The sequence below is a fragment of the Notolabrus celidotus genome, chromosome 1, assembly GCF_009762535.1.
Source record: "Notolabrus celidotus isolate fNotCel1 chromosome 1, fNotCel1.pri, whole genome shotgun sequence".
Lineage (NCBI taxonomy): Eukaryota > Metazoa > Chordata > Actinopteri > Labriformes > Labridae > Notolabrus > Notolabrus celidotus.
The window spans coordinates 38,077,416-38,104,428 of NC_048272.1; the positions used below are offsets into that span (position 1 = coordinate 38,077,416).

A 27,013-nucleotide genomic window follows, 5' to 3' on the forward strand; every position below is an offset into this window, starting at 1 on the left:
AGCCCCTCTAAAACATTTAAAAATATACACATTGGTGACATTATTTTGACTCTTGCTGGGACTGAGCTTCTTCTTCTTCTCTGCATTCAAAGGCGGATTGCATATCTCCACATATTGTGTATGAAGTTGACAGGCCTCACAATAAGTAACTGACAGCGGTTGGTTGTTTTTATCTGATAAAACTGTAGTATACAGAAAAGTTACATTTTCATTTTGGGACTGGTATATATTAAGCATCCCTAAACCTGTTATTGTTCACTTCTCTATGAAACTTTGATAGTCTTTTGATTAAGGGGCAATCTATGTTGTGGATATTTTTCAAAACGTTATAAATTCTGTGCGTTTTGACCTCTCTTCCACACATAAATGGAGCATTAGGTCATTTGAACCAAGGTTTTTGGAAACACCTTCCAAGGGGTAAATTTGTAAACACTCAGTTTTGTCTGTATAGGTGTGGAGAGTGAATACAGAGTGTAGCATCCCCGGTCGAATGATGAGCTTACTCTCCAACTGATGGTTCACATAGTTTTATTTAGAATTTTTCCTTCCACATCCATGAACATAGTGAACACACCGTAAGAGCTAAAACAAGATAAAAGAAGAAATATATCAATACTTTTGTACACATTAAATAATTATTTAGCTCCTTACAATTACGTGTTCAATTATATCAACAATAACGTATTTTAAACCTTTAAACATAAATTATGCTTTTTATCCTTATGAACTGTTTTACCTTTTTAACTAAATGACAACTTCAATAAAACAGAGTGCCTTAACTAGTAATTATTAGTCTTTTAAATGATGTTAAGTTGCTTCCTTTTAAACAAAATAACAAACTGCATTCTTCTGCAAACTCTCATACATCACAGGCAATACACACACACTGAAATAGCATGGTCAGGATCGTAGCATCTTTGCTAACCAAAACACCGACACATAAACTCGACAAAAGGAAAAGAGGTCATAAAGATGCATATTATTAATCTGCACAAGAAACGGAGTAAATACAAACCTTATGCCTCCTTCAACCAGGTGCTTCATTTACTTGTAATAAAATAAAGACGTTCATTCATTCAGCCTTCACCTGCCTTCGAACCTTTCAACTTCCGGTTTGTAACTTTCAAAAATAAAAGCATTGATCTTTAAAGGAAACAAAAAAATCGGAAAGATACCTTCAAAATAAAGTTAACATGACAGACAATGAATTTGAGTTACTTACACAGAGGTTTTTGGAAAACACTGACATCATTGCCTCAACTTGCGCAAGGCAATTGTTTAAATGAATTGTGTATGCAATAAGATTTGTTTACATCCACTTGGCTCTAATTGCAGGTTTAGACAGATAAATAATCAAAAACAACTCTTGTGGGGACAGAATTTATTTTTAAATGCAGCAATACAATCATTTTTTAGAAATATCTGTGTACATGTGGACGTAGCTTTAATTAAGTGACTCTTCACTCGTCATTACTTCTCACTCCTAAAAGAAAAAATAATAGAACCGGAAAGTCAAGAGGGCAGGAACATTTTTTCAGCTCAAGTGAGGAATGATCAGAATGGGAATTAGGATGTACTCATATAATATGTAAACGCCCCTATACAACCAGCGAGTGGGAAGATTTATCATGTTCCTCAAAGCAGAGATAGGGGAATAGGAAACTCGTGATCGTTAACAGGAACTATTTTCCTTGTCAAGCAAGGAATGATTACATAGAGGAACTGGAACACACACACACACACACACACACACACACACACACACACACACACACACACACACAGTACCAAGGTATTGAATGATTTGTAATGTTTTCAGTTTCTACAGTATCTGTGTTTGGAACATGCATAAATCAAGTCCACTTTCCAAAACACTCCCATTCACCCCCGTGACTCAACACCCTTACATTAAGCTGTGGTCCTTACAAGACTTACTGCCTGCACAGGCACAAAGCAGTCAGTCAACAGACATCATGAGGGCCTAAGCAGTAATACGCACATTTTATGAACACACACTTAAAGAACTGTTAAACTATTGCCATCCTTTAAAGACGTTAGTTCATGATTTTTCTCAAACAGTTCAAGGACAGTTCAATCAGATCATCAAGACACCTGTTCCCAGTGCAGAGCGATGGTACCTGTCCTTGTGAACCCAAGGTGTTTTTTACAATAGAGTTAAATGCTTTCATCAGCTGACAGCAAATAAACCCAGAGTTACATAACTGTTCATTGTTTTGCCCTTATCAGAGTCTCTTTGTTTATACTTTATCTGGACCTCTTCCCATAGAGACAAGGAATAAAGATTTGAATGGCCGCTTATTCATCATATGGTGCAAAAGCGTAAGTTCAGTCAGGAAGACTCTACCCTGCATGCTATTTCATTGTTCATTTCACTTCATTCATTGTACTCACTCTTCCACACATGCTCACTCTTATTTCCCATCAGTTGTTCTCATCACCTGATCATATCTATCTAACAGCACTGAAGCACACCCTCGTTGTTAGCCTGTCATTTTGCTGTTGCCCATTTTAAATATGGGTCTCTCATCCTTCAGTCATTCATTCATTTGATGCATGCGACCCTCCACCTCTCCTCCACCACCCAGTTTGACAGCTTCATCAGCCCTGGACAACTTCATCAACCATCTCCCGATCAGAGCCTAGTCTTTGCAATTTGGATCAGCTCCTTTATTTCATCAGCCTCCGACATCTTCACTGGCAACACCTCCACCACCAGAGTCTGAACTCCAATGAGGGGGCACACCCTTCGATCACCCTACCTCCCTGTAGAGTTGGTGTGCCAAACAAACTCTGACGAGAATTGAATATCAGTCAATCTTTGTAAAATAAGTATCATCTTCACTTCACTGACTTGTCTCTCATGATTGAACTGTACCAGTGTGTCAACTTATCTTGATTTAAAACATGGTGTCAAAGACATCGTAATGTTCCCACTAACCCCACTCTCACGTTCAGAAACACATTGATGTAGTGTACAATGCATGGGGATGTAGTCACTGTTTGAGCATTAGCTGTTCACGCTTTGTTCAACCCGTGTTGCCAAAGCCAAAGCCATTTGTCTAAAGCCTCTTTCACATGCAGGACTGATATTTTTGAGAAGTTTTCAAAAGCGCTACTCTGGAAACTTTCCAAAGTTGCTCCTTCTCCTATTATCCTTGAGGTTAGTTTGAACCCGTTCAATGTTTAACGTCTCTAGATTAATGATTAACATCATTTTTTTGGCTTCATATTTAATGACTTGTCCTAATTTCATGGGACAACTGGGAAACAAAAAATTTAAATGTTGATTTGTTCCAATTTCCTGTAATCCCCCCCCCCCCAAAAAAAACTCATCAGTGTTCCTTGGGTTCAATTTGTTTTAGCTTTATAAAACCATAGACTGTATATAAAATGGACGTCATCTCGCTCGGCTCGAAGTGAGGCCACCACAAAAACTGCTCCCCTGGTGGCTGGTTGCAGCATAGGTGAAAAACTCCCCCATTCATTTGAATGGGGCTGCGGTCAAACTTTAAAAAATAAATACACGTCGTACGAATGTTTCTCACGTCTGTATGCTGTGGTGATATGTAGTTATTATTTGACTGTTTTGTGTTCAAGGCCTCTTTTTTCTGAAAAGTTTCTTTTTGGTTAGTTATTAGAGATTTAAAAAACAGGGTTTTACATCCGGTTTTACGTTGATTGACAGCTGCCTTAAGGCTGATTTATACTTCTGCGTTGAATCAACGGCGTACCCTACGCCGGGGGTCCGCGTAGCTCCCGTACCTACGCCGTGGCCTACGCACGTAGCTGACGTGACACTCCTCCAAAATGTAACTCCCCGTAGAGCCGACGCGGACCGCAAGCTCTGTGATTGGTCCGCTCAGTGGCTTTGTCTTTCCCGCATTTACAACACTTCCGGGATCCCGGACATCGGCCGCACATCGGCCATGTATTTCATCTCCTCCTCTCTATTCTTCATGTAATCATGTCTGTATGATAAACAGCAACATGTATCAGCTGTAGATTAACATAACACGCTCTGAATCTCTGTGGAAAAGTAAACAGAGATCGTAGCGGGACCGGAAGCAGGCGGCCGGCTATCAGAGAGACCGGACTGCCCTCAGGCGTTTCAGCGGAGAATTGCTGCGCGACACAGACACACCGACGCACAAGTATGTGGGGCTTATGTCCGCGTCAACCCCTGCTGCGTAGGGGAGACGCAGAAGTATAAATCAGCCTTTAGAGGGAAACTCCGTAGGACCTCGGGACAGTATGGTGTAGGGCGGAGCTCGTTACCATGGAAACACACAAATGCCCTATGGCGCAGACTCTGGCTGCAGAAAATTTTCAAGGTGTCAGCATTCTGGAATGGGATATTTTGGCTTCAAAACAGTACAACGGGAAAAGGCGGAGCAACACTGTCCATTATATATACTGAATATGAATATATAATAAATATCAACATTTTACACACATTTGTTTTAGTTGTTTTGGATGATATTGAGGTCACTATAACATACAATTTATAACCTAAAAAAGCCTCCCTCTGCTTTAGAGCTCTAACCTGATGTAACCATACCAATAGTACTGCGAGAACCACTGATAGTTACACAACATGGGGGAGGGGGAAAATGTCTTTCCCAGGAGAACTTTGATATTTCCCATGCCATAGGGTGGGAAAATAATGGTTCATGTGAAGACATTGATAGTTCACACAACATCATGGTGGAGCTAACGTATAAAAGCTAGCATAGCCGCTTTCTAAACAGTTTCTTTCTCATTCACACCACATTCACTCGCTGATGGTAGAGAATGCTTTAGTAAGAGGCCATCAGTGTTAGCTAATCTCATTCATACAAATTCACACCACTGAACAACAGAGGGAGCAGTTTGGGGTTTAGTGTCTTGCTCAAGGACACTTCGGCATGTGACTGTAGGAGCTGGGATCGAACCGCCAACCTTCAGATTGAGATATAATATTTCCATCCGCCATGTTTCTAAAGACATTCAATGATGAGTCCCGTGTCATACATTTTAGTAACATAGAAACAAGGCAGAGTCGATGAGAGCATGACAAACTTGCAGCAGTTTGAAGTTCTGTTTTACAAATAAAGTCCTTCTGATTGCTTTAAATAATGTATATGCTTGAAATATATTTTACATAAAGGCTATTTAGGTAGACAACAAAGAAACATAAAGTACCTGACACATAAACCTGGGTGACAATCAGTTTCTGGGTCTGTGGTCTCTTTGAGAGACAGGACATGATATAAAGCATGCTGCTGAAGCCACAGTGTAACTTTTACAAGATGATGGCAGAAGGAGCAACAGGATCCTATGGTGACATTTTCTGCTTTTATTTCAATGCTTCATGTAAACTTACATATGTGCATACACATTTACTCTCCTTGAAAATAACCTTTATTGCAGCTTCCTGCCATAAAGTAGGACAGAAACGGAAACAGCACCAAAGCTTCTGTGATTTTCCGTCTTGTGTTGACAAAATAAAAAAAAAATACAAAAATGAGTAAAGGGTTACTTTATGAAAATAGTTACTATAACAAATTACTGTGTTATGTTACTTGTTATAACAAAAAATAATCTGAGTACTCCGGCCGATTACGACACCGACACTGAACGTCAGCAGGTGTCTTTAAAACACTGGTTTCTGCTGCGCTCTGGGAGGATCTATGATATATATTAAGATGATATATACAGTGTCAGCTGTTAGTAGTTCTTTTGTTAAACACACTGCCAATGAACGTGGAAGTGGAAGCATGTTGCCTGGCTCAGAGAAATGTACCTGCCTGAAAGCAGACTTCTAAATCTTCAAGATAGAGGTCTGGACTAAGTTTATGATTTTGGATAGAGAGTGGCAGTATTTGAATATACTGGGTGAGATGTAAGTAATTGTCACTAGGTATTCTATCTGAGATGTTGCACATGATCAATCACAAATATTGAGATCAAATTATCACCTGTATTTCCTTCTTCTGACCTACAAAGCTCTTCATGGTCAGACACCTATGCATCTTAAAGAGCTCATAGTGCCCTATTACCCCTCTAGAACACTACACTCCCAACATGCAGGCCTGCTGGTCGTACCTAGAGTCTCTGAAAGTAGTATGGGAGGTAGAGCCTTCAGTTATCAGGCCCCTCTCCTTTGGAATCATCTACCAGTCAGGGTCCGGGGGGCAGACACCCTCTCTACTTTTAAGAGTAGGCTTCAAACTTTCCTTTAAGATAAAGCTTATAGTTAGAGCTGGATCAGACCAGACCCCAGCTGCTACAACTACTACTATCCTTCTCTCCACTATCATTTCCCTCTCTTCATCTCCCTCCATTCCTCTCTCCAACACGATCTTAGCAGATGTGTGTCTAACATGAGTCTGCTCGAGGTTTCTGGCAGTTGCAGTTTCCTTGTATGAACAAAAATAAATGTTCAATTTAACTTAATTGTGGTTTATGTTGTTCCAAAAGAAGCGCATATGGAGGCGTTTATCAACTAAACCTACTTCAAACCATATAATGTTCTAATCTAACATTATATATGTAACATGTATTGGGTATTCAAAGAGCCCCATTTGTTTTATGCACAATGATGTTTGAGACAATAGTGACCTCAACACTTCTAAAAAATGCACGAGGAAGGCCTGTCCAGTTCAAGCAGAAACCCAGAAACACGGGGGGGAGGAACCCAAACACAGACCAATGAGACAGTGACAGAGCAGCTCAATCACTCCTGACAAAACTCTCAGTAAAAAGTTTTCTCTGAAGCAAAACAAGCAAGGATCAAACAAGACGACATTCCATCACGCAAGAACAAATCTGTTCAGCATCAGACAGAAAATCTAGTGAAAATACAGGCAAGGTCCAACAGATGGTCCAAGATACACCACAGCTTCATACTGGAAGAGAGTGCAACACTTGACACACAGTTCACACCCGTGGAAGAAAAAATACAGACTGCATACATACCAAACGCGTGTGAATTAGCATGAATACAGACCAAGCGACAACATCCGGTCTAAAAAGATGAGTCCAATGCGGAAGTGTTATAAACTGCAGTTCATCGAGGATCCGCTTGAGGCTGGCTCCTGGAGTACCGGAAACCACATACACATGAATGGGAAAAAGCTGATCTTTACAGCAGAAATAAACATGTTTACAGCCTGGTACAAAAGACGAGTGTAGTCTGGATAGCTCATTTCTCGATCGCCACACACTGTACGGGGATGAATTATTTTCTAACGTGGTACTTTCAAAGATATTGAGATTACAAGTCTTCCAATGAGAGGCACAGCTGACTTGATTGACAGGCGGGAACACTGTAACTGTTGGCTAGGAGGCTCAAACGCCTCTTTTCGTCACCATCGCTTAACAACAGCAATATGGTTCCCGCTGACAACTGGCCTTTAAAGCAGCGCTTCAGAAACAGGTGGGTGACGTCACAGATCCTACGTCCATATTTTATACAGTCTATGATACAGATACGAGAATGTTTTGTGTTAACTCACTCAATTCGCGCGAATGACTTGCGTGTACTTGTAGTGCCCAAGATGCAATTTTTTTGCGAGAGGGAGGGGAGGTTCCCAGGCATCACTAGTCTGTTGTTATCAAACAAGGTTGAGCTTGCAGATATTGAATAGGGAAGCCGGTTATGCTAAAGGAGGCAGAGCTTACTTCATACTACAACCGATAGCTAACAGACAAATTTTTTCACAACTCAGCAGATAATCCTCCTCACTCTCTGTCCTCACAGTGAGCTCCTGTTTATTCCTGATCCCATAACAAGTAGGTAGAGTCACAGAGTTTGGGGAAGCCATACATACAAAAATATAATCAATGTGTCCCATATATATATATATATTCCAGATGAATGCATCTCCGCTGGTCCATACGTCACACAACACACGTCATTGGGTGATCTGCACGCTGATTGGCTATCGCGCTGCATTAGATTCACTGGAGTTCAGATATTTCAACTCTCGCAAATGAATTTGCTTCTACTCGCGTCTCTACATTGACTTTACATGTAATTCATTTGCGCAAATGATTTTATTCGCATTTGGTGTGAACACACCATAACACCCCGTCAAGAGTTCATGAGGTCTTTAATTCAATCAGAGGAGAAATGGGAAACACCATTCACCTGAAACATTAAAGGTCAAAAGAGAATATTATACATATAAATATTATCTAGAAGATACATTACAATGTGCAGCAGTGGGTATAAATGTGCACTTACAGATAAATTCAGTGGCTTACTCCTCCACTACACTGACCACGTTTAGGTTCTGTGTGTTCAGTGGGAAGCTGAAAGGAAATGTTATGTCATCACTTGCATCTTTGAAAAGTTTGCTTTTGAACCTAGCAGTGTAGAGGAACCCTCACACACACACACGTGCACACACACACACACACACACACACACACACACACACACACACACACACACACACACACACACAGCTTTTCTTACCACTCAGCAGGATGCAACTGGGACTTAATGAATCTAAGGTTCCACATATTCAGCACAGATCAGCTATTCACTTCCTGGTATTGTTTGCTGTGTCGTTTTACATGTCTTAAATATTAACAGAAATGGGTTCATTAACATCTGGAGCGCAGAAAACTCATTCCATTTCCATGGAGACAGTGTCCCGCTGAGTTCTGTCACACATAATTTGGCTCTTGACAGATTCATGTTTCCTTGAAGCAGTGAAGCAGAGCAGACATTAGTCTCATGAACTTCAAACAACACAAAGCATAACAAAGTATAATTCATGTCTTCACACACCTTGGACACAATAAGTCATTATATGCTGTCAGAGGACCCTGTGGATTAGCACATTCAAAGAATACGCTGGCATCACACTGAAGGTTACAGACTATAGTAGAGACGGGGTTCCTTAGAAAAACATGGGAAACGTGAACTTCTGAAAAACAAATAATCCATCTTCCTTCCTCTTCTTTCTTTTACTCTTTTTAACTGAATATTATTCCAAAAGTAAAGAAAAACAATGTTCCCAGAAGGAATGCTTGGCAGAGAGAGTCTCACCTGCCGGTCGAACAGCTCCAACACAGGAAGAGGTTTGGAGATTAATTTTAAGTTGAGAGGATATTGAAACAACATTTCAGATGCTATCCTTTATTATTATTATTATTATTATTATTATTATTGTTATTGTTATTATTATTATTATTATTATTATCATGTCTTCTTTTCTTGTTTAAAAATGTTCTTTCCATTGAGTTTTCTACAACATGAATAATTCCTTTACCTTTTAAGTCCTCCACAAAAAAAAGACAAGAAGCATGTGTATTCAGGGGGAGCATGGAGGTCCAGTCTGAAGGACTGCTGGAGGGAAATGGAAAGCATTTGATTTAACTCCAGAGAGAGATAAAAGGAGATTGTTCTTCACCCACATATGTCTGTATTGACCTAACCATCTACTCAGACCTCCCTGAAAAGATTTAGATAAACAAATAGCAGGACCAGACTCATGTTAGACACACATCTGCTGAGACCGTGTTGGAGAGAGGGACAGAGGGAGATGAAGAGAGAGAGAGATGATAGTGGTGAGGCAGATAGTAGTAGTTGTAGCAGCTGTAGTCTGGCACATCCACAGCAGCAGAGATCCAGAGGAACCTACAAGACAAGGGAGTTCAGGGACTCCAGAAAGGTCTATAGTATGGACTTGAGGGAAAGACAGGATCCCAGTGTGTCAGTTCCCCTGTGCAGTCTAAGCCTATAACAGCATAACAAAGGGCTTGTCCAAGCCAATATCTAAACGGAAAGTTTGAAGCCTACTCTTAAAAGTAGAGAGAATGTCTGCCTCCCTGACCCTGACTGGTAGATGATTCCAAAGGAGAGGTGCCTGATAACCGATGGTTCTACCTCCCATACTACTATTAGAGATCCATACACTGGCTTCCTGTCTGTCAGAGAATAGACTTTAAAATCCTGCTGACGGTTTATAAAGCAATGAATGGTTTAGGCCCAAAATACATTGCTGATCTGATGCTACTGTATGAACCATCTGGACCTCTGAGGTCATCAGGTACTGGTCTGCTTTCAGTCCCTAGAGTCAGAACGAAACATGGTGAAGCAGTGTTTAGTCATTATGCACCACATATCTGGAACACACTCCCTGAAAGCTGTAGGACCGCTCCAACTCTCACCTCTTTTAAATCAAGACTAAGACTTTCTTATTTGCCACTGCCTTCGCTTACTTTAAAGCTAGGGTTGGTAGTCTCGGAAAACTAGCATGAATTTGAATGTAGCATTTCCTCATGACTCTGTCTAACCCCTCCCCTCCTCCCTCGGAGCTCCTTCAAAACGACGCCCCCACCGCTCACATGCACAAGCGCCGCTGACTTGCGACCATATGATCGTGACTGATTCAAAAACTGTCCTCACCAAAACATTATCATAGTAAAAGTTAAAAACACAAACAAACATGGCTGCTGTTAGTACTCACAACTGTCATGCTAGCATTATCCAGTTGTACTGGTGACACAATATCAGGAGAAAAGTTATAATACATAAAATAGTGTAACAGCTCTACTGTTTGTTAAACGTGTTCAGTGTAGATGATCTTAATTCCTACAGTGTTGACGGTCAGTGAAGGCATCAGGAGAGGTGTAGAGAGTGCAAGCGGGAGAGAGGAGAGACAAGAGGAGAAGTTTTTCATTCATTCAAACATTGATTGTTGCTTTGTTGGTTGGCGTGATCACGGCCGACAGTGACCGGCTATTAAAGATCAACGTGTTCACGAATCAGCTCGTCATCCCTACAGCGTCTGGACGGACGCTACAGTACATCTAGATTTTCTGTAGGACTTACTAAATGTCATTAATTCTTTTGCTTGTCAGAGCCCCGTGGTGAGAGCTTTTTATACTCTGATCCGGACTACAGTCCTGAGCAAAGTGCCTCATCGGGTCAGAGGGGACAGGCCTGAGGTCGAGCGAGAGGGCAGTCAGTAGAGTCAGGGGAAGCAGAGGCAGGAGACGGGGACGAGGAGTACACGCCAGGGAAATGAACGTGCAGGAGGCAGGCAGAACGGCAGGACAGGATTTGAATGGTTTAAAATTTTGGCACCCAAAAAACGGTGATTGGTTGGTTTTTTCCCAGGTTTACTCCGGCTGTAGATAGCAGCTTTTCTTCGCTCTTTTTTAAGAACACATTATGTATTGATTGCCATCAGGACATAAAGATCATTTTAACCAGTATAACAAAAAGTGTATCTAAATCTGACTACCAACCCCAACTTTAATGATGGCTTTAAATGCAAATTTTAATTTAATTTTTTTATATATTTGTAATTTTCCTTTTCTTTTCTTTGTTTTATTATATTTGTCATTTTAATTGTGCTCTTTTATGCTTGTCTGAATGTTTCCAATGCTTATAATGTTTTAATGTAAAGCACATTGAGTTGCCCTCGTGTATGAAATGTGCTATACAAATAAAGCTGCCTTGCCTTTAGAGACTTTAGGTACGACAAGCAGGCCTGCATGCTGCATTATCAACCACTGAACTGAATACAGTCATTAACAACACTATTTCAAGAATTGTTGAATAATAGTCACATAATTAAAGTTACTTATACTCAGAAGGATTGAGGAAAAGATGTTCTGCAGAATGAAACTTTACAGTCACCATTTAAAGCTGCTCTGGTGGATCTTCTGCAGCTCTGTAGTCTCTTTATGTGTCTGCTGAAAGGTAGAGGGGCAAGTCCATTTAAGCATTTGAACACAGATTTTACATGATGGAGATCCATAAAATTATATAAAACGTAAAACTTTGTATTTACTTAAAACAGTAGTGGTGTCTAATAGTTTTTTATTCATTGCCGATTGTAAAGGCTCTCTAAGGATTTGCCCTTGTGATGCTGGGGCAGAAAGAAGAAGGGGAAAGAACACACCTCACATTGACTCCTACAACATCTTATCAAATGTAGTTCAGGCTCCCTGAAAATATACTTTAGCTCTTGTTTTTTTTTGGTTGGATAACTTCCATGAACTTCAGTGTTTTTATGAAACACATCATTAATGTGCTGCGCTGAAATCATTGAGAGGTGTCTCTGTTTAGTCTCGGGCTGTGGCTTAACTCCAGCTGAGTGGAAGGAGCAGAATAACTTTGGGATCAGGGGAAAAAAGTCAGTTTTAATAATTATCAATCTTTATTTATATAATTCTGTAGCAGCTGGATTCTGCCACGTCCACAGCAGCAGGCTGTCTACAGCAGAGATCCAGAGGAACCTACGAGACAAGGGAGCTCAGGGACTCCAGAAAGGTCTATGGTTAGTAACTTTAATGGGACAGGAAGAGTTAAAGCAAGTGACAGGCAGACAGAGGAGAGAGAGGGGAAGATATGATCCCAGTGTGTTAGTTCCCCCAGCAGTCTAAGCCTACAGCAGCATAACTAAGAGCTGGTCCAAGCCTGAGCCAGCTCTAACTTTAAGCTTTATCAAAAAGGAAAGTTTGAAGAGAGGGTGTCTGCCTCCCGGACCCTGACTGGTAGATGATTCCAAAGGAGAGGGGCCTGATGACTGAAGGCTCTACCTCCCATACTACTTTTACAGGATTCTAAGATCAGAGTCACAACTCCAAGATCTAAGTCAGAATTCAGAGATCAAAGTCAGAATTCTAAAATTATAGTAAGAATTCTAATATCAAAGTCAGAAATCAGAGATCAAAGTCAGAATTCTCAAATTATAGTCCTAAGATCAGAGTCAGAATTCTAAGATCAAAGTCAGAATTCTAAGATCAAAGTCAGAATTCTAAAATTATGGTCAGAATTCTAAGATCAAAGTCAGAATTCAGAGATTACATAAAGAATTCTGAATCAGACTTCTTACTTTGTTATCAAAATTTAGACAAGAAGTCAGAAGTCAGATGTTTTTAAAAAATGTTTTTCTTTACCTGTCAGTGGCCCTTATCTTCCTCCTTCAGTACACAGATACAATCCACAGCCACTGCATTTCACATACAGTATGCAGTGTAAGGACTTGTTATGTACTAACTCTCGCTAAAGTGGAGTTAATACTAGAGTGAAGGGGCTGTGGTATTGTTTGAAGATTGTTTGATGAAGATGAAAACAACTCTGACTTTGACTTTTCCAAAGCAGGAAGGAGTATTTGATTGACATTACATCTCGCACTGTAAACTACAGCTCATAAGCCACCTTACATGTACTCTTGAGATTATTTATTCTCAGATAATTTACCTTTAATGAGCTGCGAGATGTTGTTATTTATTACAGAGATGCTCTTCCCTCTGAAGATACTAGGATTTCTCTGAGTTATGTAAATATTTTGCATCGTGCCTGTCTTTGTCGCCTCCCTGAGCCCTGATTTGAGCAGTGTTACTCAGTGTTAACATTTACCTCTCACAAGTGGCATGAGAGGGAATTTGCATCATCTTTGCATCGCTGGATGTTGGAAAAACAGTTTTTGGATAATGTGCAAATTTCTCATATATGTACCTTAAAGTAACGATCACTCATCATGACGGGCCTCTGTGCCTTTTCAATTCTTCTGGGTGAGTCAATCTATAATTTAATAAGTGATTTATTGTATTCTGCTTAAATCTAGTGACAGTAGAGAGTTTCTTTTAAGCTAACATAAGTCCTCCGAGGCTATATACCCTGAGTCACTAAAATACAAACATAATGAACCACAGGATTTATTTATTTTACTTGCCTATGAAAAATCTATTTCTCACCATCACCATCATCATGTGCACCAGTTCAACACTCAGCAGATTTCTACATTTCCCTCCAATTCAGCCACATTTTAAACCTTGTCTTTTTTTGATTATTTAAAGATGTGTGCTGCGAAGCAAATTCAACGGATGTGTTACTTTGTTGACTTTTGGGGGACCGGGATTGGTTGTCACACTTTTTACTTATTAGTCGTGATTAAACATCTTAAGGTGGTCATTCTTAGATGACACAGAAGATTGAGGTCTTTTGTTGAAATGGATATCCTTTTATTCTTGTAAATTAATTTAGCATCAGGTTATTAACCAAAAAAGACACCCTGACAATTATGAATGCAATTTGATTAAAATTAAAAGAAGAAAAAAATGTTTTGTTGTTTAAGCTAGTGACACCAAATTAGTTTTAAAGTCAATGAAATCTCTAAAACGCTCTTCATTAGCCTTTGCATGTGTCTGTTTGTTTGTTTTATCCTTTTTATCACATGAAATGAAGGTTTTTAGTGTTTCAACATGTAAAATGTTGCAAAATTAAGGAATTATAAGTTAATTTATTTGTGGGAGGGAGCTCGTATTTTACCCAAAGCATTTGAGACCATATGAACTGTTACAGAGACTCTTTCTACGCCAACTGTCTTCCTTAAACGATTTAACAAAAATCTAACCAGCTAACAAAAAATGTGTGTCCAAAATGTCCAAAATTTCTTTTTAACAAGTAGCACAACTTAAGTAAGTGTGAGACAACCAGCCGTTCATGAACTACCACACAGCTTTAGCTAGGTGGTTGAAACTAGGCTCAAATTAAACAAGTTCCACTTTCTAATAAATGTTTGAATGTAAAAAAACAAATTAGCTTGAAACTTAATGAACGAAAACAACATCTAGGCTACTTGAAAAATAACTTTGACTTCTAAAAATCACAAAATGTCCTCTCACCTCGACGTTTTGTGTTTAACAACCTACGGAAGCCCTAAAAGGACATCATTAAATACATTTGGTAACACTTTAGATTAACTACACACTTTTAAGCATTAATTAATGCTTAACTCATCATCTGTAAAGCATTGTTCATACATAATACTCATTTATATATCATGTACAAACACAGTTATAATGTTTTATTATTCATGAATATGACTCTCTATAATGTGTTAACTAACTCTTTGTTCATACTTTATAAATGATGGATTCACCAATTACAAATGGGCTATTATGGTCATTATAAACCAGTTATAAACACATTTACAGGTTATGATTCTAACATTTAGTTAGGGTTAGTGAACACCTTATTACATAGCAAATTATGATTAATCAAGGTAGTCACAAAGGACTTATAAGCTGCTTGTTCATGGTTTTGTGAGCTGATCTAAAGTGAGGACTTTTTATGCTTTACAAAGCATTCATTAATGAGATTTAAGACCAGCAGCATCTTAAAACACAGAAGTCACAGATATTGTTCAGTTTTGCAGCTGCATTTTAACTTGTGTTTACAAATGGTTTTATACAGACATAGTTTAAACGTTACTGTGTCTTTTTATATATTTGATATGTCATATTTTATTTGAGCTTTTCCACTGTGAGCACTTTAAGTTTGAGAGATTTTCTTTTTCAGTTGCAGAGTATTTTAAGTTCATATGAAGAGTTATTTTGATAAACGCGGTTTTATACAGAGGTTGTTTCCTTTTAATGAATAAAAGTTTAAGTACATGTGGTGTGTCTGTTTCCTTATTCTGTTGAATCAATATCTGATCAGCTGACAAATGTGAGTGTGTTTATAACTGGTTTATAATTACCATAATAGCTCATTTGAATTGGTGAATCCATCATTTATAAAGTATGAACAAAGAGTTAGTTAACACATTATAGAGAGTCATATTCATGAATAATAAAACATTTATAACTGTGTTTGTACATGATATATAAATGAGTATTAATGTATGAACAATGCTTTACAGATGATGAGTTAAGTATTAATTAATGCTTTTTTAATGCTTAACTAATGCTTAAAAGTGTGTAGTTAATATAAAGTGTTACCCATACATTTTAATTGATCTGTTTTCTCGATATGACGAGTTAATTTCACTTGTTTTCTCAAGATAAAAAGCTTTGATTTCTTGAGTTGACTAGAAAAGTAAGACGAGATCTTGAGAAAACAGAGAAAATAATATGTATTTAATCATGTCCTTTAAGGGCTGCCGTTAAAACCAACCCCGGTCTCACTACTTTTTTAAAAGATAGAGAGGAGAGAGCAGGGGAAGACATTTAGCAGACGGCTGTGGACAGGAGTCCAGCCAGCGACCGCTGCCACGAGGGCTTCAGCCTCTGTTCACGGGCTCATGCTGAAACCATGGGGTACATACCAATATGTTGATAGTAAATAACTTAATAATAATAACTTTATTTGTATAGCACCTTTAAAAACAAATGTTAACAAAGTGCTTTGACAAACAAAGCATGGCAGGATTCGGGTGACAAAGTGTTGAGACAGTAGATCATTAAGTCATTGTTAAAGAGGTCTTTCAAAAATAAGTAAATAAATAAATAAAAGTATTTTAGGACAATACAAAGATTTTAAGAAGAAGACGAAATCACATCAGAGAAAATAGAAAATGGAAAGGATAAATTAGGAACACTAAAATGATAAATGAAAAAATGTATAATAAAACAATAAATAATCAAATAAAATGATCAAACAAAATTTAAAACAATTAAGTAGTTGGATAAAAATTAATAATAAATAGAAATAAATAGCAGTTAAAAAGATGAAGTCACATAAAAGCAAGTCTGTAAAAATGGGTCTTAAGAAGAGTTTTAAAATATGCCACTGACTCTGCAAGCCTTATCTCCTCAGGGAGGTCATTCCAAAATTGAGGCTCTCTGACAGAGAAAGCCCGATCCCCTTTGGATCTGAGTCTCGACTTTGGAACAACCAAAAGTGCCCCACCCGAGGATCTAGAGGAAGATTCGGCACTCTAAATAAATTTCCCTTCATCTTGACTCCTCACATCACTACTCGATGAGTCCTTGCTGTGGTGCTAATCACATTTGTCCTGTGCTTGACCTTTTCAGGGTCTGTCAGGATGTATCATTGCATGTTTTGCAGGTTATTAATTATTGCAGTATCACTGTATCAGGATACTATCCTTATTGTGGGCAATGTATCTGGTATCTTATTACAAGTTTCTCTGCGTTCTAATACTCCCCTCTTCTTTGTCTCTACAGGCTCTCTCCTCGCCTGTGGCCACTGTGTGTTTCCTCCTGGTATGGATGAAGTCCACTTTGAAACACCAGCTTCTGTTTATAATAACTCTTGTACCTTTGTTACTGACGTTCAGCTTTTGTTGTTCTGTGCAGGTTCTTGTGATAACTACAACAACATAACTGAACCTTGGCGCAACTCTAAGTTTAGATCCACTTCCTTTCCTGGCTTTCCAAAGGATGATGCACATCTTGTTGGGAAGTGGTCGCGTTTCACTGGGGTTGGTGGAGACAGAGTAGTTGAATCATGCAGGATTGGTCCAGGAGCTGGAAGCAAACACAGGATTTTCATCAGTTCTGAGCATCCTTTAAGTCATTCTGAAACAGCAACAAAAGCTTTAGCATATGGTCCTGATACCTCCTGCTTAAGTCATTCTATGAAAATTGAAATTGTCTACTGTCCTGGAAAATTCTACATTTACAGACCATTGAGTCAAAGTCATAGCAGTATGACTTATGGTACAAGTAAGTACCATATTGTATTGTATGTATTGTCATCATGCTTTGTACTTTTTCTAAAATATACTTTTGACATGTCACGGACACCTTCCTTTAATTCTTTATCATGGCCTTGTTTTGTTTCTGCGTGCTATCTCTGTTTAGACCATATTTCATGTAACCCAGACTCCTGCGGACCACTCGCACAGTGTAAAGGTACTGGCTGTATATGTACTCCTGGTTATGAAATACCCCCTGAACACCTTCCCACTGGAGATTCCTATGGATGTGTTGGTAAGTCTGAAGACTCTTTCCAAACAGGGCAGGTCTAGACTGTACACTATGTTCTATTATTAACAAAGACCCAACATCAAGACAGGATAAGATCAGAGCAGAGCACTTTGCAGCATTTAGTAATTTACAGTGGCAAGGACAAACTTCCTTTAACAGGCAGAAACCTCCAGCAGGACCAGACTCATGTTAGACACACATCTGCTGAGACCATGTTGGAGAGAGGGATTGAGGGAGATGAAGAGAGAAGAGAGAGATGATAGTGGTGAGACAGATAGTAGTAGTTGTAGCAGCTGGAGTCTGGCACGTCCACAGCAGCAGAGATCCATAGGAACCTACGAGACAAGGGAGCTCAGGGACTCCAGAAAGGCCTCTGTTTAGTAACTTTAATGGGACAGGAAGAGTTAAAGAAAGTGACAGGCAGAGAGAGCGGAGAGAGGGGAACATATGATCCCAGTGTGTCAGGACCCACGGCAGTCTAAGCCTATAGCAGCATAACTAAGAGCTGGTCCAAGCCTGATCCAGCTCTAACTATAAGCTTTATCAAAAAGGAAAGTTTGAAGCCTTCTCTTAAAAGTAGAGAGGGTGTCTGGGTCCCGGACCCTGACTGGTAGATGATTCCAAAGGAGAGGGGCCTGATGACTGAAGGTCTTACCTCCCATACTACTTTTAGAGACTTTAGGTACAATGAGCAGTCCTGCACGCTGGGAGCGTCCATCTGAAGGATCGTTATTTATGCACTTATTTCTGTTTTTGCTTTGTTGCATCTCTTTGCAGACATCAACGAGTGTCAGACGACTGAGGTACTGTGCGATCCTCTATCAAACTGCATTAACACTCCTGGATCTTACCTCTGTGTCTGTTTTGAGGGATACGAAGCAACATATCCATCATCGCCTGCCAGTTTGTCCAACATATGCAAAGGTAGAAACTAAAGCCCATATGACTGCAGATCTCAAGCTGCAATGATGTTTCTGTGTTCAGACTGATGTACCTGCTAAGTATCCTGTTCTTTTCCTTGTAGATATCAATGAATGCCTTGACCCAAACATCTGTGGTGATCACGGGGTGTGTGTTAATCATCCTGGAAGCTACGTGTGCGAATGCGATCAAGGCTACGACAATAAACAAGACCCGTTGTCAGTGTGCCAAGGTCTGTTAACAGTCACGTCACATGTTGAATACAAGATAACTTCTTCTCTTCATGTTCTCTAAATTATGAGCAAGTCAAGCTCTTATTGTGGCACTGCATCTTTCAAATATAGGGGAAAATTCTCAAATGTGTCACAGTCGTGAACTGATGGCACTTTGTCTTTGCTGTCACAAGCAGACAGGACACTCAGATGTAACCTTTCATATGATAAATGAAGGAGAATTTGGCTACACTTTATCAGTGCTACCACTGATCTTCCGGCAGTGTAAGATGCTTGATTCTGATTGGTCAAAACCATTAACGTTCACTAACATTAGCAACGCCAGAGGCAAACTGATCACACATCATGTCAAATCAATCTGTGGAAAAGTGCACAGGTTTGTGACCATCTTCAAAGTGTACAACTGAGAAGTTCTAAGTTCTGATGACAGGGGCCGGCAGTCTGTGGTGATGTGAAAGGACCTGAATGTGCAGGTTTAGCCCTGATATGATTTCTGTGTTATCCTCTTTGCTCCTCTACAGATATAGACGAGTGCAGTGAGACACCTGGTATCTGTGGGAAAAAAACTGTCTGTACGAACATGAAAGGGAAGTTCGACTGTTCCTGCCCCGAAGGATTTTTCCCTACAACGGGGATTTTGTGGACACAAGGGGTCTCATATTGTCAAGGTTAGCTCTTCAGTGTGCTACAGTATAAACAGCCCACCTTTACTTGATGTGCTGATTAACTGCTACATGTTTTTGTTTTCATTTCCTCTACACCAACTAAACAGATCTTCAGGAAATGTTGGATGCAATAAAACCCTCAGAGGTAAACTATCAAACTATTAAGAAAAAACTGTTTTATTAATAAACCTAGTAAGCATGAGCACAGGTCGTATATTTAACAAACAGCAGCGATAATAAGGTGTCCACTAACGATGATTTTTACACTTTTTTGTCTGCTACTTTTTATCTCAGCACTCTCAGTTGAAAAACAGTTCAACTTTTACGTTGGACGTCGCGTCAAGTCGGTTAATGTGAGCAGCACAGGAGATGGGGAGACTGCCGGTGTGATCCTGAAAATCACAGAGCTTTTAGTGTCGGCACTAATGGGCCAAGATCTGAACCAGACAGGAAAGACTCTGAAGAGTCCATCAGTGGGTAAGAAGGGTTCATCTTCCTCTAATGTAAATACATAATGTTTACAGGGTTGATGAAATAATTCAGCTGTTGAATGATTTTCTGTTTTAGATTTAAGTGTCAAAACTTTTGGGCCTGGAAGCAGCAATTCACAGACCTCAGCTCTCTCAGCAAACACAAACACAATGGACATCAACCTGGAGAGCCTGGCTCAAAACAACAACGGTAAGAAGTTGATGCAAACTACCAGAGGTTTATAAGAGCAGTTTTGCATTTGCCTGTTCTGCAAATTAGATTTGTTGATTACACAGTCGGGACCTACCTTTGTAAAGTTGTGCACACGGAAGATAACAGCAACGTTTCTCCACATTGAGCTGCAAAACATCATAAAATGTAGAGTGAATTTTTAAAAGACACTTTTTTTTATCACATTTAGAGGAATATTTGTGATCTTCTTCACATTTAATTTTGTTGTGAAAAATATATTAAATTAAAATCACTGTTAAATCCAAATGCTAAATATAAATATAAATGTTTAATGTTAAATCTAAATGTTAGATATAAATACAAATGTTAAATGTTAAATATTGCTCTGCAATCCATATGCAAATTCACACTGCCGCCTAGCGGAAATACCAAAATAAAAGCTTCGTAAAGCGAACCAGACTTATCAGTAGCAACTTAGCTTGTCCGTTCCATAGACTGGGTCAGTTCTGTCTCTGAGCGTTGTGAAACCCCTTTGTCGCCTCCAAAAACGGCTTCCAGCGACGGGCAGTCCGGCTATAACCCGGCGTAGGGGTCAGTGCTGACAGACTATGGCCGGGATATCTGTATCGCTTTATAATGCTTTTATTTTGGTACTTCCCCTAGGCGCCAATGTGAATTTGTATTGGGCACAGTTAGTACCAAAATAAAAGCATAATAAAGTGATAAAGATATCCCGGCCATAGTCCGTCAGTACTGACTCCTATAGGTTATAGCTGGACTGCCTGCTGTAAAAATGCAGGATAGGCCGTTTTGAAGGAATTAGCATATTAGCTAAATATTTAGGATCGCAGAGCAACATTTAACATTTAGATTTATATATCAAATTTAGATTTAGCATTTCAATTTAGATTTAAAAGAGGTGAGAGTTGGAGCGGACCTACAGCTTTCAGGGAGTGTGTTCCAGATATGTGGTGCATAATGACTAAACGCTGCTTCACCATGTTTCGTTCTGACTCTAGGGACTGAAAGAAGACCAGTACCTGATGACCTCAGAGGTCCAGGTGGTTCATACAGTAGCAGCAGATCAGCAATGTATTTTGGGCCTAAACCATTCAGTGCTTTATAAACCATCAGCAGGATTTTAAAGTCTATTCTCTGACAGACAGGAAGCCAGTGTAGAGATCTAAGAACTGGAGTGATGTGGTCTACTTTGTTGGTCCTTGTTAGGACTCGAGCAGCAGCATTCTGTATGAGCTGCAGTCAAGTTTTTCTGCAGAGATAGAGATAGAGATATAAGTCCTTTAATCCTTGATGTATTCTTAAGGTGATAATAGGCTGACTTGACTAATGTGGCTGCTGAAATTAAGGTCTGAGTCTAAGACTACACCAAGGTTTCTGGCTTGGTTTGAACATTTCATCATTGCAGATTGGAGCTGAGCAGTAACCTTTAACCTTTCTTCCTTGGCTCCAAAAACAATCATTTCAGTTTTTTCTTTGTTTAACTGAAAATTCTGGCTCATCCAGTCATTGATGTGTTTAATGCATTTACACAGTATTAAAACAAAAGTGACTTAAAATTTCACTCTTCATTTCACTGAAGTTTTGGAGCCAAATGTGGATAATTAAAAGCTGTTATTTTCAAAACACCACCCCACAGCAGACTGTATAAATAATGGACGTAGTATCTGTGACGTCACCCATCTGTTCCTGAACGCTGTTTTGAAGCCGATCATTGGCAGGTGTTATATTGGAAATGCTGAACTCAACCTGACTTCTGTCAAGCTAGTGTGAGGTACAGAGGCGGGCCTTTAGCCTTTTAGCTAACAGCTACAGGGTGCCCGCCTGTCAATCAACTCAGCCATGCCCATATTTGGGCAAAACTCTGAAGTTTAATACTTTAAATCCCTTCTTAAAACACACTTTCATCCAAGAGCCTTTCCTGATTTCACCTGATTATCAAGTCTTTAAAATATGTTTTATTTCTTGATCTTGCCTTCGTGTGATTTTAACACTTTGTAACCTGTTTTTCGAACCTATTGACGGTGACACTGGCAGTATTTAAACGTGTTGGTCATCTTCATCATACGTTCATTTTCAGGCTCTGCAGCAGTCGCCCTCGTGGTGTTAAACGGGATGGAGAGCCTCCTAATTCATGAATACTTTGAAACAGAAAACATGACAGAGATGTACTCTGATGTCATCACGGCGACCTTACCCTCAGTGAATAACACCAATCTCACCGAGCCGGTCAACTTCACCATCACTCACAAGAAGGTGCTGCTCAGTTCATTCATCCAGCTCGCTCTCATCCTTCATGTTTAAACACTTTTGTGTCTGTGCTTTCAGATGGTACCAGACTCTGGTTTGATGACATGTGTGTACTGGGAGGACAAAGCAGAAGACACAGGAGGAAGCGAAGGAGGAAGTAAAGGAGGAGAAAACAGCAAGATGATGCGTTGGTCAGTGGAGGGCTGTCATGTTTCATACACCAATGAAAACTTCACCGTGTGCAGCTGCTCTCATCTCTCCACGTTTGCCCTCATCATGCAGATAGGGGAGGTATCAGAGATCTGTGTGTTTGTGTGTGTGTGTGTGAGTGTGTGTGTGTGTGTGTGCAGGTGTGTGCAGGTGTGTGCAGGTGTTTCAGATGTCACGTCTGGTTTCTTACTTTTCCTGTGTATTGTGCTCTCTCAGCCTCCACCAGTGTATCCTTTCCTCGAGTGGCTCAACCGAATATGTGTGATTGTGGGACTCTTCTTCTTCGCTTTGGCCATCTTCACCTTCCTCTTGTGTAGCTGGAACCCAAAGGTCAACAACACAGCCCATCTCCACCTCTGCCTCAGCCTGGCCCTGTCCCATCTGCTGCTGCTGTGGAATGACAGATACACTGACCACAAGGTAAAGATGTGAGGCGTTAAATCTGACCTAACTGAAGCAAAGCGTTCTCTGCTGACAGTGTTACTCACTGTGTCTCTCCACAGCTGGCCTGCACCGTCATGGCAGGACTTCTCCACTTCTTAGTTGTTGCGAGTTTTGTGTGGATGGTGCTGGAAGCGCTGCAGCTCCACATGCTAGTCCAGAGGCTGTCCAAGGTGCAAGTCATCAGGAGAGACGGCCTTCCCAGACCACTTCTCTATGTTATCGGCTACGGAGTACCGTTTGTGATTGTGGGTGTTTCTGCACTGGTGTATTCTGATGGATACGGAGCCACTGAGGCAGATGTGTGAGTAAGACGAGCAGTGACACGCTCTTTATTCCTCTCTGCGTGTGTTTAAAGAACGTCACGAGTTTGATTCTGTTTCAGGTGCTGGCTGTCAACACGGCGCCGCTTCAACTGGGCTTTAACAGCTCCTGTGATTGCTGCCATTGGAGTGAGTAGCTTTGGAGCATTTGAATATTTCTCTGTTTGTAACTGATCTGGACCCAATTTAAAGATTAACTTTGCGAGCCATGTTAGATTTCTCTCTTAAGCTCTCTGATCCACTGATGGAGTCACCACCTCTACGTTTTTGCAGGATTAGAACTATTTGGCTTGTGATCGTGTGACATCAGACAACACTGAATACGTAGTGACACGATAAAGGAAGGGATTGAAAATAATTAAATTCATGCAAATGAAGGCAAATTTGCTGGGACACTGCATTAAAGTTTCCCTAACACATGAAGACTGGGGACATGATGCTTTCTTAGGACAGGAGCTGGTTAAGTCCTTCTTTGTGTGCAATTTGCCTTGAAAATTTAAACAAGTGCTGCTTTACTCAGAGTCACGTCATCGTTGTTGCCCCAATGTTTTCGACAGGACAGGGTCAGACTTTTCCAGCATCAGGCTTCTCTTTATTCCTCTCCAACACCATTTTGAACTAAAAGTATCACAGCCCTCTTTTGATTTCTGAGTGTTGTACTTCCTTTGCTAATCATATAATTCTCTGTACCAGCCCAGTTATGTGTTTTTATTCTTTCAGCTTAACTGGATGTTGTTCTGTGCCACTCTGTGGAGTCTGAGACCCACTTTGGCAAACATGAGAAGTAATGTTTCTCAATCCAATGACACAAGGTATGAAACAGAAGTGTTAAAGGTGACATATCATGCAAAATGGACTTTTTAATGGTTCTTTACCTGAAATATGTGTCCCTGGCATGTCTACAAACCCCCCGAGAATGAAAAAAATCCATTCTGCCCCTGTTTTGATTTCTACACCTTTCTGTAAATGTGTGTGAAATGAGCCGTTTCAGACTTCCGTGTTTTTGTTACGTAACAACAATATCCGGTCTGTCACGGAGTCAGAGCTCGGAGCTTGTTCAGCCCATAGACTGTATAAAATAATACTGAATCCCCCCTCCGTTTTTCATTACCTGCACAAATGTGTGCTAACAAGGAGCTTAGGAGGGAGGCATGCTAGTTGTAGGCTGTCTTAATAAACACAAAGGTCGGTTTTACTCCCCACGTCTGCAGATTTGAAGATCTAGTGGATGATTTTTATTTATCATGGATAAGTGCTAGCGCTAGTTAGCATAGCTACATAGCTACATGTCGTAGCTGTAGCTGTGTACCAAGACACACGTCGACATACTGACAAATAAAACAACAAGAAACACTAAATCTGTGACCAATCCTTCATAAAAGGTCCTGCTGCCTTTCTGGCAGAGGTCGGTTTTACTCCCCACGTCTGCAGATTTTAAGATCTAGTGGATGATTTTTATTTATCATGGATAAGTGCTAGCGCTAGTTAGCATAGCCACATAGCTACATGTTCGTAGCTGTGTCCCAAGACACACGTCTACATACTGATAAATAAAACAACAAGAAACACTAAATCCATGACCAATGGTTCAGAAAGGTCCTGCTACAGGCGCCTCTCTCCGTCAGGATCAGATTCTGGATCAGATTCAGAGGGTTGAAGTAACGTGATCTCTGAGCAGCCGTGTATATTCAGCCAACATGTAAACATTAGATCAACGTGCTGGAGAGCCGAGGCACATCCACTACCTGAGGGGGCGTGGTCAGAGTGAGTTTAATTCACTCTAAAGGCCGATACCGCTACTTGATCCTGCTATGTGCTTGTTGATCCAAACAGCTGATCGGCGTGTAACCGTGCTCATACAGCGGAAGAACCGCGGTCTGCGAGGTCTGCACGAAAAATAGTGTCAAAACAAAGGGGGCGGGCGGGGGGGTTCTGACGGCAAACTTAATAGCTCCAATTTTTTTTTACTGGTGCATCCATTTGCACCGTGATGAGTGCCTGGACCATATTTTCTTGACTTTGATGAAATTACGTGAAATAGGCAGCCCCATCCGCAGAGAATTGTAGCCTAGCTTGCCTGCCGGTCCTCTTGGAATTTTCTCATTAAAGGGAAAGAGCTCACCGGCACGCATTGCGGCTAGCAGGAGCAATAGTGTACTGTAACTCATACGACCCCACTTCAAAATAACTGAAATATCCCTTTAAAGGAGAGGTGAGGGTTAAATAACTTTATCTTTCATGAGTACTTTGAGTTTACTGAAAATTATCCAAAAGATAAAAATGTATTCAGCAGTTGTTTTAAGCGTTTTCATGTTATAACATTTTTTTGATTTCTTTCAGGTTGATTCTTTTCAAGATCTTGGCTCAGTTCATCATACTGGGCTGTACCTGGATTCTAGGACTGTACCAGACCAACCTTTTCTTTCAGTTCCTCTTCTTATTCCTGAACTCCCAGCAAGGCACCTTCCTTTTCATCGTCCACTGTGTGCTAAACAAGGAGGTACACATTTTACACAGACGACTCAGCTTTTTACGTATTTGGAGACAGATTTATGATTAAAAATCACAACCAATCAATACTGATCCATTCTTTTTGGTAGATGTAACATGTAACTTCAAGGAAGCTGCATTTTATTGTGTTTTCAGGTCAGAGAGGAATACATCAAATGGCTGACGTGCTCTTTCAATAAGCAGGGGAGAGGATCTATGGTAAGGCTCTAAAAACACACAATACCAAGAACCATTTCGTTATCAGTGAAATATTCAGGCATCATCATGAATCTGTGGCGGTTATAGGGCTTTCAAGATTATGATGACACTACATTTTGTACCAGAGACTGTATAAAACATGGACGTAGTCTCTGTGACGTCACCCAGTTGTTTCTGAAGGCAAGTTTTGAATCCTATCGTCGACGGCTGCCATATTGGAAATGCTGTCTCAACCTAGTTAAGGCGGGCTCTTTGCTAATTCTAATTTTGAGTTATAAAATAATGCAGCCCTGTACAGTGTGTGCCGACAGACCAAAACTGTTTTTTTGAACCAGTCTGTAAACATGTTTATTAATGCTGTACAGATCATCTCTGTGAATGGGTCTGTATGTGGTTTCTGATGCTTCTAAAGCCAGCCTCCAGTGGAAACTCTAGGAACTGCAGCAATCAATGAACAAATTTGAATCATCAAGTTTTCCTGCCTCTGATACTTTAATACCGTGCTTTCCGGTGTCTTTCTGTAGATGTGTGCGGTGAACTGATTTTAAACTTCTATTTTAAGGAAATTTTAAATGACTTAAAATATGTTTTTCAGCAGAAAGAAGTAACATCTGTCTCTGGGAACTTGGACAAGGCTGAAGAAAAGACAAAATGATGAATGAATGATTGACATAGGAGTGAATTATTATGTTAGATTAGTATAGAAGAGACAGAAGACAAAGAAGAAAGTCGTACCTCCTCTGACCCACCATTCTTTTCCTTCTAGTTTAGTATTCATATTTTTAACATTTAACCATGGATTTGTAACACGTAGTTGTTTTAGATATGATCACAGTGAAATATTGTCCTTTGGTACATGCATTAAAAGACT

The 27,013-nt window shown here is 40.0% G+C and overlaps 1 protein-coding gene and 1 long non-coding RNA gene across 2 annotated transcripts; one reads left to right on the forward strand and one right to left on the reverse strand.

Annotated features, from left to right (window-relative positions):
* Nucleotides 1–511: 511 nt before the first annotated feature.
* LOC117820124 lies at nucleotides 512–1,214 on the reverse strand. The gene is made up of 2 exons (XR_004632701.1): nucleotides 1,016–1,214; nucleotides 512–582 (listed from the first exon to the last, which is right to left on the reverse strand). It is a non-coding gene; the product is annotated as an uncharacterized LOC117820124 (long non-coding RNA).
* A 16,215-nt stretch (nucleotides 1,215–17,429) lies between these two features.
* LOC117819492 (adhesion G protein-coupled receptor E1-like) lies at nucleotides 17,430–27,006 on the forward strand. Its single transcript, XM_034692886.1, has 18 exons — nucleotides 17,430–17,445; nucleotides 17,584–17,712; nucleotides 18,487–18,633; nucleotides 18,734–18,862; nucleotides 19,385–19,394; nucleotides 19,478–19,531; nucleotides 19,636–19,673; nucleotides 19,823–20,005; nucleotides 20,096–20,209; nucleotides 22,290–22,465; nucleotides 22,538–22,750; nucleotides 22,886–23,089; nucleotides 23,173–23,414; nucleotides 23,496–23,562; nucleotides 24,154–24,245; nucleotides 25,774–25,933; nucleotides 26,080–26,142; nucleotides 26,738–27,006. Exons 1-18 carry the CDS (start codon nucleotides 17,430–17,432, stop codon nucleotides 26,795–26,797), a joined length of 2,097 nt encoding a protein of 698 aa, XP_034548777.1. The 3' UTR covers nucleotides 26,798–27,006.
* Nucleotides 27,007–27,013: the final 7 nt, after the last annotated feature.